Source organism: Balaenoptera borealis (genome assembly GCF_965194805.1).
Source record: "Balaenoptera borealis genome assembly, chromosome: 15".
NCBI classification, from domain to species: Eukaryota; Metazoa; Chordata; class Mammalia; order Artiodactyla; family Balaenopteridae; genus Balaenoptera; species Balaenoptera borealis.
Window position 1 is genome coordinate 89,765,064 of NC_138871.1, and position 17,064 is coordinate 89,782,127.

The 17,064-nt window shown below is 46.8% G+C and overlaps 1 protein-coding gene across 1 annotated transcript in view; it reads right to left on the bottom strand.

The window, feature by feature from the left end:
• DCDC2C (doublecortin domain containing 2C) overlaps positions 1-17,064 on the bottom strand; it is a gene marked incomplete at its 5' end in the record, with an annotated part of 154,232 nt that overhangs the window by 87,270 nt on the left and 49,898 nt on the right. The window contains 1 exon segment of the mRNA XM_082357371.1: positions 5,921-6,030. Within this exon segment, the coding sequence (XP_082213497.1) occupies positions 5,921-6,030 (110 nt within the window).

Below are 17,064 nucleotides of genomic sequence, written 5' to 3' on the forward strand. Positions count from 1 at the left end.
ACCGCCCACCCGCAGTTGCCAGCCTCCAGAATAAAGCAAACTTTCCTTTCCACCAACTTTGCCCTCGAGTATTGGCTTTGGAGCAGCGAACAGCCAGACGCCACTTTTGGTAACAAACCTGTTTAATAAAATTGTTGGAGAAAACTTGGAGACACTATAAATCCCTTTTGTGTAAAACAGAGAGAGTGGTCACTGCAGACACCTCTGTACTTCTCAGCGCGCCCTTGGGGACCCTGAGCAGCACCCTCTTCCTCTGAGCCCAAGAGACACCACCAGGGCCTGGCCACGTGTGCACTCCCCTTGTGGATAATCTCCCGGTTGTCATAACTTCCTGGCAAAAGGCAACAAGCTATCATACTTGGTATCCTGGAAACTCTCTCCACGCCGGGGGCAAATCGTTTGGTTCTGGGGCCAAAATAAAGGTGCCCATGGGGGTTCCTTCAATTACGTGTCTGTGCCAGTGGGAACAGGTGGGCTGGTGAGGGCCTCCCGTTCATCAACCACCCAGGAGACTCCGAGCCCTGCTGTTTCCACGACCTCAGAGGCAAAGAAGGCACATGGCCAAGTCCACGCTGGCTCTTAATGCCTCTGCCTGGAAGTGTCACCCGTCATCGGTGATGGCAGGTCGCGTAGCTACACCTGAGCTAGAGTGGGTGGAGAAGCCAGCTCTTACCGAGTGACCAGAACTGATGTTAGTGACCCGACAGCTCCTGCCAGCTGACCCCCGAATGTGCAGCGCTGAGCTCTGCGGCTGTGTAGACAAGTGTGTTCAATACAGTCGATCCCATTAGCCCAGACCTCAGTCACCCAAACCTTCTGAGAACTCAGACCCTGACTGCATGAGCATTCTCTCCCTATGGTTTACACAGAGAAGGAACCGTGATGAAGAAAGCTCGCTGGGGCTGCTCAAACTGCACTTAAAGAGAAGTTAGAAGCACATTCTTTCACAGAATAATTGACGTGATGCCAATCACTGACTCGTTCACTGATTCAGCAATATGTAGTAAAGACTTTTCTCACTATTTGCAGAAGTCTCAGGGAAGGAAACGGTCTCTCTCTCCTTCTTGTGGATGTTCACGTGTCTCCGTGTACCGCCCAGAGCCTAAGTAACGTCTTAAGGAAACAAGCCAGAAGCCGAAAGTCAACGTGCTGAGGAAGGCAGGGGAGCCCTGGGAAGATGAGCCCTCAGTGACCCCACAAGCCGCTGGGCTGCAACTCTGGAACCTTTGCAGCTTTTGCCGGGAGCCTCTAGACCTCTAGGGCATGCGTGGTAAGCGTCTCCTATTGTTTAAGCCACTTCTCCTTAGGTTTTCTGTTCCTTACAGCTAAAGGCATCTTAGTAGTGCTAATTACACTTTTTAATTTATTCATTAATGTGGGAACCCCAGGGACAGATATGAGCTTAGTCTGAGCCACTCTGCAGCTGAAAGTAACAAAGCTTTAAAGCTGCGTTATGTTTTTTCTAATTAAACAATTCAGAGATTACACAAATTTAGACGGACCTTCTCCTAATTAGTCTACATTATTTTGGTTTTACTTCAGTTAGTGTCTTATTCTTAGCTTGTCTCTGGAGTGAAGTGAATTACGGGAAGTACAGTGGAAGGTGACCACTCTGGTAGCTGCTGGAGAATCTAAGGAAAGGCCCTCTCTCTTCCTGTCGGACTCCCTGGGACTCCTGAAAATAAGTGAATTTCAGCAGAGGTCAGACCTGGACTCAGTCCACTGTGATTTCAGTCAAGCCTTCTCATGCATCAACTGCAGACCTGGGGTTTATACACCTGCTTATTGCCTGCTGCAAAATGATATCGTAAAGCTACTCTGCTAAAATAGAGTTGAGCATGTGCAGAGAGATGCTGAACTATTTCCCCCAAAAGGAATTAAAGGTCAGGGTCCTGGCTAAACAGAGACTGCAATTCTAGGCATTTTTCTCTTTTTAAAGTACTTATAAAAATAAATATAGGGGGCTTCCCTGGTGGTGCAGTGGTTAAGAATCCGCCTGCCAATGCAGGGGACACGGGTTCGAGCCCTAGTCCGGGAAGATCCTACATGCCGCAGAGCAACTAAGCCCGTGCACCACAACTTCTGAAGCCCGCGTGCCTAGAGCCCGTGCTCCACAACAAGAGAAGCCACCGCAATGAGAAGCCTGCTCACCGCAACAAAGAGTAGCCCCCGCTCGCCACAACCAGAGAAAGCCCGCATTACAGCAATGGAGACCCAACGCAGCCAAAAATAAATTAATTAATTAATTTTAAAAATATTAAATAAATAAATATAATCTTAAATCTGGCAGAAGACATTACTTTGTGACAAATGTAGTCCTTAAATCAGACAGAACTTCAACATCAATGTCTTAATATCTGGATGTCACTTTTGTGCATATTACAAGTGCTAAAAATTGTTTCCTTAACATTGAGGTATAATAACTCAGGACTTTAAAATAGAAGCTGGTGTAAAAAGTCAACACTCTGGGAGAATCAAAGCTGATAAAGCAGACAGTTAACTCAATCACCCTTGTCCTCCACTCAAGCTCGGATAGAGAAAGGCTGGAGGGGGCGGTGGATGGCAAGGGGATACATTAACCGCTACTAAAGCCAATGAGAAACAAGACACTGAAAGCAAATCATAATTTCTTAAAAGTGAAAACTCAAAAGGAGACAGTGCAGCACAGAAGAGGAAAAAGGTGACTAAAGACCATGGACCATAATCCCTGTCACCATGGCTGACCCTCAGTAAAACGCTTTCTAATGTCATGCCACAGCCAGTCTCAATCCCTAGCATTGTCTCCCTTGCACTTTCATTATATTTTCCACAGCTTAGCCTTTCGTCCTGTTCAGGAACCGCTTGGTTCAGGACAAACAGGGTTCGGTGGCTTGAGCTTCACCATTCATGATACAGGCACTGAAATCACTCCATTAACTCAGAGCACAGCTTCTCTAACCCGGCACCTCGATCTTGATTCTCTCATGAGCCAAAGATGGGTGTCAACAGAATTCTACGAGGGTCTCAATGTCAAGTTTGTTCTCGAGAATAAGCTTTTACGACCAGAGGCCCTGGAATGTAAGCATGCACCTTCCAACGTAGGCAGGAAAATGAGCGGCTCTTTGAAATCAACTGCAAAGGTGTCAGGTGGTGGAAAACCAAGTGGCTGACGTAGGAGGACAGAAAAAGTGACACGTCTGGTTGGAAGTATGTATCACTCTGTGGGTAAATTAAAGAGAAAACAATCGGGAGACAGAGCCAGAAAAATGGGAGCATCTTAGGAATCAGAGAGCAGGTCAAAAGGCACCGCTAACAGCCCCCCTGGACCGCCAGGAAGACGAACAGTCTAAGCAGCTGATGGCGTCTCTTTACCGCTGAGCACCTGACACTCCTGCCCTCGCTGCACCGTTCCAAGGAGTTCCTGACCGACTCAGAAGTCCTGGGGGGAAGCTTCTCGGCACTGGAGTGAAGGGAAGGTTAGGCGGCCACAGTCAGCCTCGCTCACCATCACAGAAAAAGCGGATGTCACACGATGTCACCTGGCAGGAACAAGGGACAGCCCACCTTCCACACTCATCCGAACCTCAACTTCAACCTTCACTCAGCAGCGGGAGTGCAGTGTCACGGGCCGAGGCTGCTGCAGGACGGTCTGAGTGGCCTCAACCCTGACCTGCGACCCTGTTATTCACAGGTGTCATCAGCTGCCAACAGGCTGAACAAACCACACCTGCCCCCTTGGACCCGGAGGGGTCCTCATTCCTGAGGTTCCCTTCGCCCATCACAGTTTGACTCCAAATTCATAAATTGACTAGTTGGGATGTTATATTTTGTAACATTTTATCTTTCCGGCAACACAAAAGTGGAGAAAGCGCAATGTTGCAGCTACCAGCCATTCGGGAAATGATGAGACGCCCACAGCTTAAAGCCAGTCACTCAAAAGCATGAGAAAAGCGCTCCAGGTTATGATAAAAGGCACCACCGTAATCAAATAGTTTAATATAAAGTCCAAACCGTTCTTCATTATGAACCAGAAAGTCCTAAAGGCATGAAAACAAGTATCCTCCCCTCCTTCCAGAAGGAAACCAGTGGCTCTGAGAGCTTACCCACCACCAGAACACAAATGAAGACCAGCACCTCTCATGCAGGTCTCCAGGTGTGCGGTCCCGGTCGTGTGGTGTGGACACTGCTTCCCCCCATCAAACCTCTTCTTCCCTCCCACTACACACCAGCCTGGGGAAATCCATCTCACTCCACAGCCGCGAATACAATGGAACTCAAATAACGCTAGCAACGGAAATTTACGTTTACCGTTCCCAAACAGTTACGGAAACACTATTTGTCACACTAGGACTTTACCTCCGTTTAAAACTGTGCCAGACACTCTCAGTGTACAACCCAGAAAACACACAATAATAGATCAATAACAATAATTCATGTTGGAGGTGGAAGTGTGGGGATGATAAATTTGATATAAAAAAGTAACTGCCTAAAATGTCTTAATATTATTACTATAAAATTCTTTGAACTGTTAGTTTGGGTTTTAAGAGAAGACCAAATCTTTGGGTCATTTTTTGTCATGTCGAGGAAAAGAATAATATTACTAGTAATTTAGGAAATACAACAGGACATATGAGAAAAGTGCTCAAAATGTCAAGAGGAAGTGGAAGGCTACTACATGAAGACAGAGTTATGACATTTTTAAAATATATCACAGGGAAAAAATTGCAGAAGTTAAAAATAAATGACAAGGTGAAGAGTGATTAGTACTGAAAGAGGAGCAGGAAAGCTCGCTGGTTCCTGTGATCTGGGGCAAGCGCAGGGCTGGGACCTACTTTATTTAAGAGGAACAAAAATGGGACTCAAACGCTAATACTGACCTTATACAGAATATAAATTATTTTCTCAAAAGCCAATAATTGGAAGTGGACCTTTAATGCCTCCAGGTAGATACCAGAGGCAAAGTCATGCATTTCGGAGCTTACCTGGCACAGACTCCCCTTCGAGGCCCAGGATTGGGGCCCAGGGGCCTTGGAGACCTGCTGGGTGCACCGGGGGGAGGGGGCAGAGCCAGCTGGAACCCAGGCCTCCGCCTCGGGCCTGGGGCCCTTTGCTTCTGCTCCTGTCCAGGCACCAGGCCTCGAAGTCAGCCCCTCTCCCCCTCACCTCTCCCTTCCCGTCCTCCTGCCCCTCTCCCCATCACCTCTCCCTTCCCGTCCTCCTGCCCCTCTCCCCCTCACCTCTCCCTTCCCGTCCTCCTGCCCCTCTCCCCATCACCTCTCCCTTCCTGTCCTCCTGCCCCTCTCCCCCTCACCTCTCTTCTCCATGAGGCCAGGAGGAGGGACACAGAGAGGGAGGGTCCACTGTGCGCCAGGCCCTGGACCGGGCACTAACGCGTGCACTACTTCACTTGGTGCTCAGGCTGACCTGCACGGTGACATCGCCTCCGCCGCATGCACAAGGAGACCGAGGCCTGAGGTCGGGAAGCTAGGAAGGGGCAGACGCATGATTCCCGACCACATGGTCTGATTATATCATCATCCCATCCTTCCACCGATGATTCCTAAGAGCCTTCTACCTGCCAGGACCTCTGCTAGGAACAGGGGCTACAGAAGTGAGCAAAGCAGACCATCGCCTTCTTATGGAGCTTACAGCTTAGTGTGGAAAAGGGCCAGTACCAAATACAGCTGAATATGCCGTCACAAACTGTGACGTGTGCTGAGAAGGGTCCTGGCAGCAGAAGAGCCTCGGGGAGAAAGATGGGCAGACAGGAAAATGCACAGCATAGGATCTGAAACATGAGCAGTAGCCAACTGCAGGGGACAAAGAACATTCTAGAGGCCAGGGAGAGCTCTGGGGAGGGGCTGGGGATGAGACGCAGGCAGGGCTGACGGAGCAGCAGTGAGAAGGAGGTGGGCACAGTCCTGCGGGGCCCGCCACCCACCTGGTCCACAGGCACCTCCACATGCACGTCTGGGGCCTCCTTAACTTCTGGTGCTCCTTGGGTTTCCTTGTTAGGAGTCTGGGCTTTATACACGTCACCATCTGGAGAAAAATAATACAGACAGGGTTTTCAAACCGATGTTCATTATACCTTTTCTGACCCAAACCAGAGTTACAACTCAGCACCCTTGGAGCTTCTTGTGTCACTGGCAGGCGGCCTGGCCAAGGAACCCCGGGACCCACACACCACCTCACCTCCATTTCCCCACCACCCTTGATTTTGCTTCAGTCAGGGTGCTGGGTTCAGTGGCCCTCAACACCTGCACTGTCTCCACAAAGGTCCCAGACCCTGGCAGTCACCGTCATCCCTGTGTCCCACCCCCACGGAACTCAGGCCAGAGACAAAATACAGTGAACGTTTGACAAGTGTGCGCTCGGTTCATTCAGTTAGAAATAAATGCAAAGCAACCACGAGACACCAACATCAGATTTTAAGGACACACAGATGCATTACTTCAAAATATATTCAAGAGCCGGGCTTTAACGACACAGGGGTTGAATCTGTACACTGTAAGCCACTCAGCTTGGTTGACAGATAAAATCATCTAATTAGCACTACAACTGGATGTATCAATATTAAATGCCTATAAAATCCCAAGGTTCTTGAAAAGTTTATCCTCACCCATATCAGAAGCAACAGGTGACAGCAGGAGAAAAAGAAGTGGGCTCGCCAGTGCCTCCAGCATCCAAGAGGAGGCGCATGTGGCCACTGACGAGCTCGATGACCCAAAACGGGAAGCTGCGATCACAGCCCATCCCTTTCCTCAGTCAAGAGCCCTGGGCCTCCCCACCCTCACGGGGTCCATTCTTGCCCTTCCCGGCCCCCGGTCCCGGAAGAACCTTCCCCCAAGCCCTGGGCTGGAGAATAAGGGATGGAAGAGGAGAGGAGAGGGCGGGAACCCCAGGGGCTCCTCTATCTACGCCTTTGATATTAATACTCATGGCAATCCTCAGACACACCTACGACATCTGTTTTCAGGTAAGGAATGATGCCCAGGTCACAGGCTCACGAGGGCCACAGCTGGAATGTGAGTCCCAGCACGCCACGCTCCCCCAGGAGGCCCAGGCCGCTCCTGGAGGGTATGTTTTCCCAAGAAAGACATTTCACTCGGTGATTAAATTTTCTATTACTCTTAATATGCTACAGAATTTCAGGTAGTACAGGTTCAGTAGGCTCCGTGATGACCCCCGTGAGGGCGGATTAGAACAGCGTGGCCTCTGTGCTCACGCATCTGCCTCGCCTGCCAGGCCGTGAGCTCCGAGGATGGAAGGAACAAGCCTGAACGCCTGCGTGTCCGGACCAGCGCCTGGTGCACGGCAGGATGACGCATCTGTCATGGGAGGGGGGGGGGCCAGGAGACGGCGAGCAGCCAGAGAAAGGCGATAGGGAAACGTCCAGCTCTGTAGCCTGAAGCAAACACAGGAAGCTAAGAAACGGGGAGCAAAGAGAAGAAAACCGGAGTCGTTCTGTATGGTACTGAGAGCCAAGGGAGAAGACAGCTTAAGACAAGTGACCTCCAAACCTGTCAGATGCTGCAGAGACGGCAAGAGAAGCCCTCCTTCCCGCCACCCCCCCTCTTCTCCACGACCAGCCACGGGACTTAAGTCTTGTAAGTGTCCGTCACACCTACAGATGACACAGTCACAGAAAGCACCTCCTTCAGAGCCTGGCCCCCAGTCAGAGCTGATAATAGTAGGAGCTACTGCTAACTACTAACAGTAGTAGTAACAGTAGTACTGGTAATGGTAGTAACAGTAATACTAGTGGTAGTAGCAACAGTAGTAAGACTAGGAGTAGGACTGAAAGGAGTGTATTTTAAATTATTTCACTTTAAAATTACTTCTGAAGTTTAATCTTTTAAATGTCTCTCATACTCAAAAAGTAAACCCGAACAACGGGTTCGGATGGCTTTTATGTTCATGTTTCCCTCAAAAGGTTGATATGTTTGTTGGCTGTTTTCAGTGTCATTGGTCCTTAAGGGAAAATATGCCCTCCCAGAGGTCCACAGAGATGACAGGATTACTTTTAAATCCTGCGTTTATCTTGGAGGGCTTCCTAGTAGGAGAATCCCATCGCCCTCAGCCCTGCAATTTTGCTTTTCTACTCCCCCTACCACGGCCCTACATGCCGAACAATTTATTAACAAGTCAGACAGTTACGAGTCGGGTTTTTAAATCAGATCGTTACAAGTCATATCTTTGCAGGATGAAATTGGTCTGGAAAAGCAGATTCCTGACCCGGCAGCATTTCGAATTGCCGACAGCAACACAGAATTTCACATTACCTGCCCCGCTTTGGATTAAAGGTTCTGCCTTTGGTTTCTTCCTTCCTTCTTTGGCGTAAAAAATAGAATCCAGTGCTTTGGGTGGAATGTTGTCATATTTATGAGTTTCTTTCACCTTGGGATCCTCCTAAGGTACAAACGAAGACTAAAAAGCGTGTTGGGACGGAGGCGTACAGTGAGTCTAATCGGTTATTTTGAGAAGGCGCAGGGAAAGCACACGCTCCTAGAGTGAACAGTGGGATGGGACCCAGGTGCCTCCAAGAGGCCCCCCTTCTCGCACCATCTGGACCACGCTGTCGTCTCCATTTCTCTTCTGTAAAGTGGCAAAAATACTCCCCTCCCTCCTCCCAGGGGGCAGCACCTCACCAGGAAGGGAAGCTATTCTCTTCCCAAATGAAGGTGGCCGCGTGGTGCCTGGGAAAGGAGGGTCTGCATTAGAAGGGGGACAGGCAGGTCTGCAGAGGTCGCTGGGGCTTTAGAGATACTCCTTACAGCCTAATAAAAGTCGCTTCCATAACAACCACCAAACTATCACTGCTGGAACCAGAGCAGGATGGAGCATCTCTGATAAAAAAAAATTGATGCATGGCAGGTGTGTCTGGGTTACAACTGAGGGGAACTTAGATTTCTAAAGAAATCTATCGACAATAATAACAAAGCATAACTAGATCACAGTGTAAGATGAACTAATTCTTAGCACCATCCCAATTCTATTCCAATTCTATCCCAGATATATCCCATCTTTATATACAAACCCTCTTTTTTAGTTCTCCTTTTTTCCATCTTTACTGAAGTATTTGGAAATGAATACAGGCAAAACTATATAAATAGATATTTCTCGTGAGCTCTCTGTGTCACTTAAGAAAATGTCAAACTAAAAACACCTACCTTGTACCATTTATGTATGGCATTATATGTGTATTATGCAAACTACTAGAATTTTTTTCCTTGTGGAAATTAAAGTGTGAAAATAGTCCTTCAACCACATATAGGAGCCAAGCAAAATCTTCCTACCTATTTTAGGAGGCTTTCCTACCAGTTGAAATTGTGTTCATGAATATAGGAAACAAGAGCTTTGCAGGACTGGTTTTAGAAACAGAAAATGATATATGGTGCTAGTGCCTTAGAGGCAGCTGGGGGCTGGGATTCGGGAAACCTACTAGATTCTTCTCGGTGTCACTCACATCTCCTTGTCACAAGCACTTTCCGTATCTTTGGCCTCTAAGATAAAGAGGCCATATATTTATTTTATTGTCTCTGAAACAGCACTCAGAGGACAGTGACAAGGAAATATTACCCACCTCGTCACCAGGACACAAAAGCAGCGAGGATGCTGAGCAAAGAGCCCAGAGCAAATCACACCCATCGCGGTTTGACCACCCGCCCCCGTCACCCCAGGAGCTGTGGAAACAAGAACTCCCGGGGGAGCAGGACGGCAGGTGAAGGCGGGCATCACGTCATTAAACCAGTTTTATTGTTTAATCTCATACTTTGCCTAACAAGCACATGAAGGGAATGCGAGATTCTGAAACACCTCATTCCTGTGAAATCCAGGGAAACCGGAGCTCCATGGGTTTGGCCTCTTGTCAAGCGTTGGCTCAAGCCTCTCCTTCTCGGCGAGAGCCACCCTGATGGCTCCCTCCCTATTTCCCCCCACTTTAAATTTCTCTGAATTAACAAAGAAGGTGCCATCCTTCGAGAGTTAGACCTGGCAGAGTCTAACTCCTTGGTTTCCTGGGACACTTTGCAGCAGTTCTCTCCCCTGCCAGTGTTCTGCCCCCTTTCACAATGGGGCACTCCCCTACCACTGACCTCAGCAACCCATCAGACAAGAGGAATCGTATGCCGACAGGACAACGAAAAAAATATGGAAGCATAAAATGCCTTGGAATCCCCTTCTTCAAAAAAACTAAAAAGTTCCCTTCCTTACCCTTCTCCATATTTTCCCCAGCACTTAACTCAACCTACAGATAATTTATTTATGACGTTCATTGTTCACCTGTCTCCATGAGGCATTAGACTCTCCATGAGGGCAGGGGTTGTGTGTGTTTGTCTGTTTTTCTCATAATGGATCCCAGAGCCCGGGACAGTGCCTGGCACATAGTAGGCACTCAGTAAGTACCTGCTGAATGCATAAGTGAACAGGGCTGCTGTGAATCTGATCACGCCCACCTTTCAAACACTTCAGGGGAGTGGGCCCAACTTTATGAGGGTGTTCCAACGCCCTTCAAGCTCTAAGCCTACCTGCCTGCACAGCCCACTCCTCACACCCTTTCACCGCAGCCTTTGCACACCCCACGCCTTCCTACAGAGCTCAGCTGCACCTGGAACTCCCTCCCTGCCCTGCCTCCTGACCTCAGACCCCTCATCCTTCAAATCCCGGTCCGCGCCTGACCTCCAGGGCCCCCCTGCTGCGTCCTGTAACACCTCCACACGCAGCTCCAGGGCCCAGGCCCACCGTCCGCACATTCCTGGCCCTAAATCAACAGCAGGCTCTCGATACGTACGTGTGTTCAATTCAGTGATCGTAACAGCTGCTCAGTAAACGTCTGCCGATCCAATGCACTGAGCAGGAAGATGCAGGCAGAGCAGGAAAAGAACAGTTGAAAATCTGGCACTCTCCAGACAAGGAATGGCGAGGGGCTGCTAGGAGTAGCTTCCCTTCATGTTTGCATTAAACACGTATTTTCTCTAAACTACTTAGAAGGAGGCTGCATGAATCACACACATTTACGGCTAAGTCCCTTAGATGAGTACTGAAGACACACGATCTATTTACACTTTCGGGTGGTTTCCTGACAACAGAGACAGACGCCCCTGCAGAACCACAGGACGGTTGCCCCATTCAAGAAATCGGCCTTGACTCAGACAGGAGAAGATGGCGGAAGAGTAAGATGTGGAGATCACCTTCCTTCCCACAGATACAGTAGAAATACAACTACACGTGGAACTGCTCCTACAGAACACCCACTGAACGCTGGCAGAAAACGTGAGACCTCCCAAAAGGAAAGAAACTCCCCCCATACCTGGGTAGGGCAAAAGAAAAAAGAAATAACAGAGACAAAAGAATCGGGACGGGCCCTGCACCAGTGGGAGGGAGCTGTGAAGGAGGAAAGGTGTCCACACACTAGGAGCCCCTTCGCGGGCGGAGACTGCGGGTGGCGGAGGGGGGAAGCTTCGGAGCCGCGGAGGAGAGCGCAGCCACAGGGGTGCGGAGGGCAAAGCGGAGAGATTCCCGCACGGAGGCTCGGCGCCGAGCAGCGCTCACCAGCCCGAGAGGCTTGTCTGCTCACCCGCCGGGGCGGGCGGGGGCTGGGAGCTGAGGCTCGGGCTTTGGTCGGATCGCAGGGAGAGGACTGGGGCTGGCGGCGTGAACACAGCCTGAAGGGGTTAGCACACCACAGCTAGCCGGGAGGGAGTCCGGGAAAAGGTCTGGAGCTGCCGAAGAGGCAAGAGACATTTTCTTACCTCTCTGTTTCCTGGTGTGCGAGGAGAGGGGATTCAGAGCGCCGCCTAAACGAGCTCCAGAGACGGGCGCGAGCCGCGGCCATCAGCGCGGACCCCAGAGGTGGGCATGAGACGCTAAGGCTGCTGCTGCCGCCACCAAGAAGCCTGTGTGCGAGCCCAGGTCACTCTCCACACCGCCCCTCCCGGGAGCCGGTGCAGCCCGCCACTGCCAGGGTCCCGTGATCCGGGGACAACTTCCCGGGAGAACGCACGGCGCGCCTCAGGCTGCTGCAACGTCACGACGCCTCTGCTGCCGCAGGCTCGCCCCGCCTCCTCTGTACCACTCCCTCCCCCGCCTGAGTGAGCCAGAGCCCCCGAAGCAGCTGCTCCTTTAACCCCGTCCTGTCTGGGCGGGGAACAGACGTCCTCAGGCGACCTACACGCAGAGGCGGGTCCAGATCCAAAGCTGAACCCAGGGAGCTGTGCGAACAAAGAAGAGAAAGGGAAACTCTCCCGCAGCCTCAGAAGCAGCAGATTAAAGCTCCACAGTCAACTTGATGTGCCCTGCATCTGTGGAATACCTGAATAGACAACGAATCATCCCAAATTCAGGAGGTGGACTTTGGGAGCAGGATATATTAATTTTTCCCCTGTTCCTTTTTTTGTGAGTGTATATGTATATGCTTCTGGGTGAGATTTTGTCTGTATAACTTTGCTTTATAATAGCTTTATTTTACTTCACTATATTATATCCTCTTTCTTTCTTTCTTTCTATTTTTTCTCCCTTTTACTCTGAGCCGTGTGCATGAAAGGCTCTTGGTGCTCCAGCGAGGCATCAGGGCCATGCCTCTGAGGTGGGAGAGCCAACTTCAGGACACTGGTCCACAAGAGACCTCCCAGCTCCACGTAATACCAAACGGCAAAAATCTCTCAGAGATCTCCATCTCAACATCAAGACCCAGCTTCACTCAACGACCAGCAAGCTACAGTGCTGGACACCCTATGCCAAACAACTAGCAAGACAGGAACACAGCCCCATCCATTAGCAGAGAGGCTGCCTAAAATCATAATAAGGCCACAGACACCCCAAAATACACCACCAGACGTGGACGTGCCCACCAGAAAGACAAGATCCAGCCTCATCCACCAGAACACAAGCACTAGTCCCCTCCAACTAGAAAGCCTACACAAGCCACTGAACCAACCTTAGCCACTGGGGACAGACACCAAAAACAATGGGAACTACGAACCTGCAGCCTGTGAAAAGGAGACCCCAAACACAGTAAGATAAGCAAAATGAGATGACAGAAAAACACACAGCAGATGAAGGAGCAGGGTCAAAACACACCAGACCTAACAAATGAAGAGGAAATAGGTAGTCTACCTGAAAAAGAATTCAGAATAATGATAGTAAGGATGATCCAAAATCTTGGAAATAGAATAGACAAAATGCAAGAAATATTTAACAAGGACGTAGAAGAACTAAAGAGGAACCAAGCAACGATGAAAAACACAATAAAGGAAATTAAAAATACTCTAGATGGGATCAATAGCAGAATAACGGAGGCAGAAGAACGTATAAGTGACCTGGAAGATAAAATGGTGGAAATAACTACTGCAGAGCAGGATAAAGAAAAAAGAATGAAAAGAACTGAGGACAGTCTCAGAGACCTCTGGGACAACATTAAACGCACCAACAGTCGAATTATAGGGGTCCCAGAAGAAGAAGAGAAAAAGAAAGGGACTGAGAAAATATTTGAAGAGATTATAGTTGAAAACTTCCCTAATATGGGAAAGGAAATAGTTAATCAAGTCCTGGAAGCACAGAGAGTCCCATACAGGATAAATCCAAGGAGAAACATGCCAAGACACATATTAATCAAACTGTCAAAAATTAAATATAAAGAAAACATATTAAAAGCAGCAAGGGAAAAACAACAAATAACACACAAGGGAATCCCCATAAGGTTAACATCTGATCTTTCAGCAGAAACTCTGCAAGCCAGAAGGGAGTGGCAGGATATACTTAAAGTGATGAAGGAGAAAAACCTACAACCAAGATTACTCTACCCAGCAAGGATCTCATTCAGATGTGATGGAGAAATTAAAACCTTTACAGACAAGCAAAAGCTGAGAGAGTTCAGCACCACCAAACCAGCTTTACAACAAATGCTAAAGGAACTTCTCTAGGCAAGAAACACAAGAGAAGGAAAACACCTACAATAACAAACCCAAAACATTTAAGAAAATGGGAATAGGAACATACATATCGATAGTTACCTTGAATGTAAATGGATTAAATGCTCCCACCAAAAGACACAGACTGGCTGAATGGATACAAAAACAAGACCCATATATATGCTGTCTACAAGAGACCCACTTCAGACCTAGAGACACATACAGACTGAAAGTGAGGGGATGGAAAAAGATATTCCATGCAAATGGAAATCAATAGAAAGCTGGAGCAGCAATTCTCATATCAGACAAAATAGACTTTAAAATAAAGACTATTACAAGAGACAAAGAAGGACACTATATAATGATCAAGGGATCGATCCAAGAGGAAGGTATAACAATTGTAAATATTTATGCACCCAACATAGGAGCACCTCAATACATAAGGCAAATACTAACAGCCATAAAAGGGGAAATTGACAGCAACACAATCATAGTAGGGGACTTTAACACCCCACTTTCACCAATGGGCAGATCATCCAAAATGAAAATAAATAAGGAAACACAAGCTTTAAATGAGACATTAAACAAGATGGACTTAATTGATATTTATAGGACATTCCACCCAAAAACAACAGAATACACATTTTTCTCAAGTGCTCATGGAACATTCTCCAGGATAGATCACATCTTGGGTCACAAATCAAGCCTTGGTAAATTTAAGAAAATTGAAATCGTATCAAGTATCTTTTCCGACCACAACGCTATGAGACTAGATATCAATTACAGGAAAAGATCTGTAAAAAATACAAACACATGGAGGCTACACAATACACTACTTAATAACGAAGTGATCACTGAAGAAACGAAAGGGGAAATCAAAAAATACCTAGAAACAAATGAGAATGGAGACACGACGACCCAAAACCTATGGGACGCAGCAAAAGCAGTTCTAAGAGGGAAGTTTATAGCAATACAAGCCTACCTCAAGAAACAGAAAACATCTCAAATAAACAACCTAACCTTGCACCTAAAGCAATTAGAGAAAGAAGAACAAAAAAACCCCAAAGCTAGCAGAAGGAAAGAAATCATAAAGATCAGGTCAGAAATAAATGAAAAAGAAATGAAGGAAACAATAGCAAAAATCAATGAAACTAAAAGCTGGTTCTTTGAGAAGATAAACAAAATTGATAAACCATTAGCCAGACTCATCAAGAGAAAAAGGGAGAAGACTCAAATCAATAGAATTAGAAATGAAAAAGGAGAAGTAACCACTGACACTGCAGAAATACAAACGATCATGAGAGATTACTACAAGCAACTCTATGCCAATAAAATGGACAACCTGGAAGAAATGGACAGATTCTTAGAAATGCACAACCTGCCGAGACTGAACCAGGAAGAAATAGAAAATATGAACAGACCAATCACAAGCACTGAAATTGAAACTGTGATTAAAAACCTTCCAACAAACAAAAGCCCAGGACCAGATGGCTTCACAGGTGAATTCTATCAAACATTTAGAGAAGAGCTAACACCTATCCTTCTCAAACTCTTCCAAAATATTGCGGAGGGAGGAACACTCCCAAACTCATTCTACGAGGCCACCATCACCCTGATACCAAAACCAGACAGAGATGTCACAAAGAAAGAAAACTACAGGCCAATATCACTGATGAACACAGATGCAAAAATCCTCAACAAAATACTAGCAAACAGAATCCAACAGCACATTAAAAGGATCATACACCATGATCAAGCGGGGTTTATCCCAGGAATGCAAGGATTCTTCAATATACGCAAATCAATCAACGTGATACACCATATTAACAAATTGAAGGAGAAAAACCATATGATCATCTCAATAGATGCAGAGAAAGCTTTCGACAAAATTCAATACCCATTTACGATAAAAACCCTGCAGAAAGTAGGCATAGAGGGAACTTTCCTCAACATAATAAAGGCCGTATATGACAAACCCACAGCCAACATTGTCCTCAATGGTGAAAAACTGAAACCATTTCCACTAAGATCAGGAACAAGACAAGGTTGCCCACTCTCACCACTATTATTCAACATAGTTTTGGAAGTGTTGGCCACAGCAATCAAAGAAGAAAAAGAAATAAAAGGAATCCAAATCGGAAAAGAAGAAGTAAAGCTGTCACTGTTTGCAGATGACATGATACTATACATAGAGAATCCTAAAGATGCTACCAGAAAACTCCTAGAGCTAATCAATGAATTTGGTAAAGTAGCAGGATACAAAATTAATGCACAGAGATCTCTTGCATTTCTATACACTAATGATGAAAAATCTGAAAGTTAAATTAAGAAAACACTCCCGTTTACCATTGCAACAAAAAGAATAAAATATCTAGGAATAAACCTACCTAAGGAGACAAAAGACCTGTATGCAGAAAATTATAAGACACTGATGAAAAAAATTAAAGATGATACAAATAGATGGAGAGATATACCATGTTCTTGGATTGGAAGAATCAACATTGTGAAAATGACTCTACTACCCAAAGCAATCTACAGATTCAATGCAATCCCTATCAAACTACCACTGGCATTTTTCACAGAACTAGAACAAAAAATTTCACAATTTGTATGGAAACACAAAAGACCCCGAATAGCCAAAGCAATCTTGAGAACGAAAAATGGAGCTGGGGGAATCAGGCTCCCTGACTTCAGACTGTATTACAAAGCTACAGTAATCAAGACAGTTTGGTACTGGCACAAAAACAGAAATATAGATCAATGGAACAGGATAGAAAGCCCAGAGATAAACCCACGCACATATGGTCACCTTAACTTTGATAAAGGAGGCAAGAATATACAATGGAGAAAAGACAGCCTCTTCAATAAGTGGTGCTGGGAAAATTGGACAGATACATGTAAAAGTATGAAATTAGAACACTCCCTGACACCATGCACAAAAATAAACTCAAAATGGATTAAAGACCTAAATGTAAGGCCAGACATTATCAAACTCTTAGAGGAAAACATAGGCAGAACACTCTTATGACATACATCACAGCAAGATTCTTTTTGACCCAGCTCCCAGAGAAATGGAAATAAGAACACAAATAAACAAATGGGACCTAATGAAACTTAAAAGCTTTTGCACAGCAAAGGAAACCATAAACAAGACCAAAAGACAACCATCAGAATG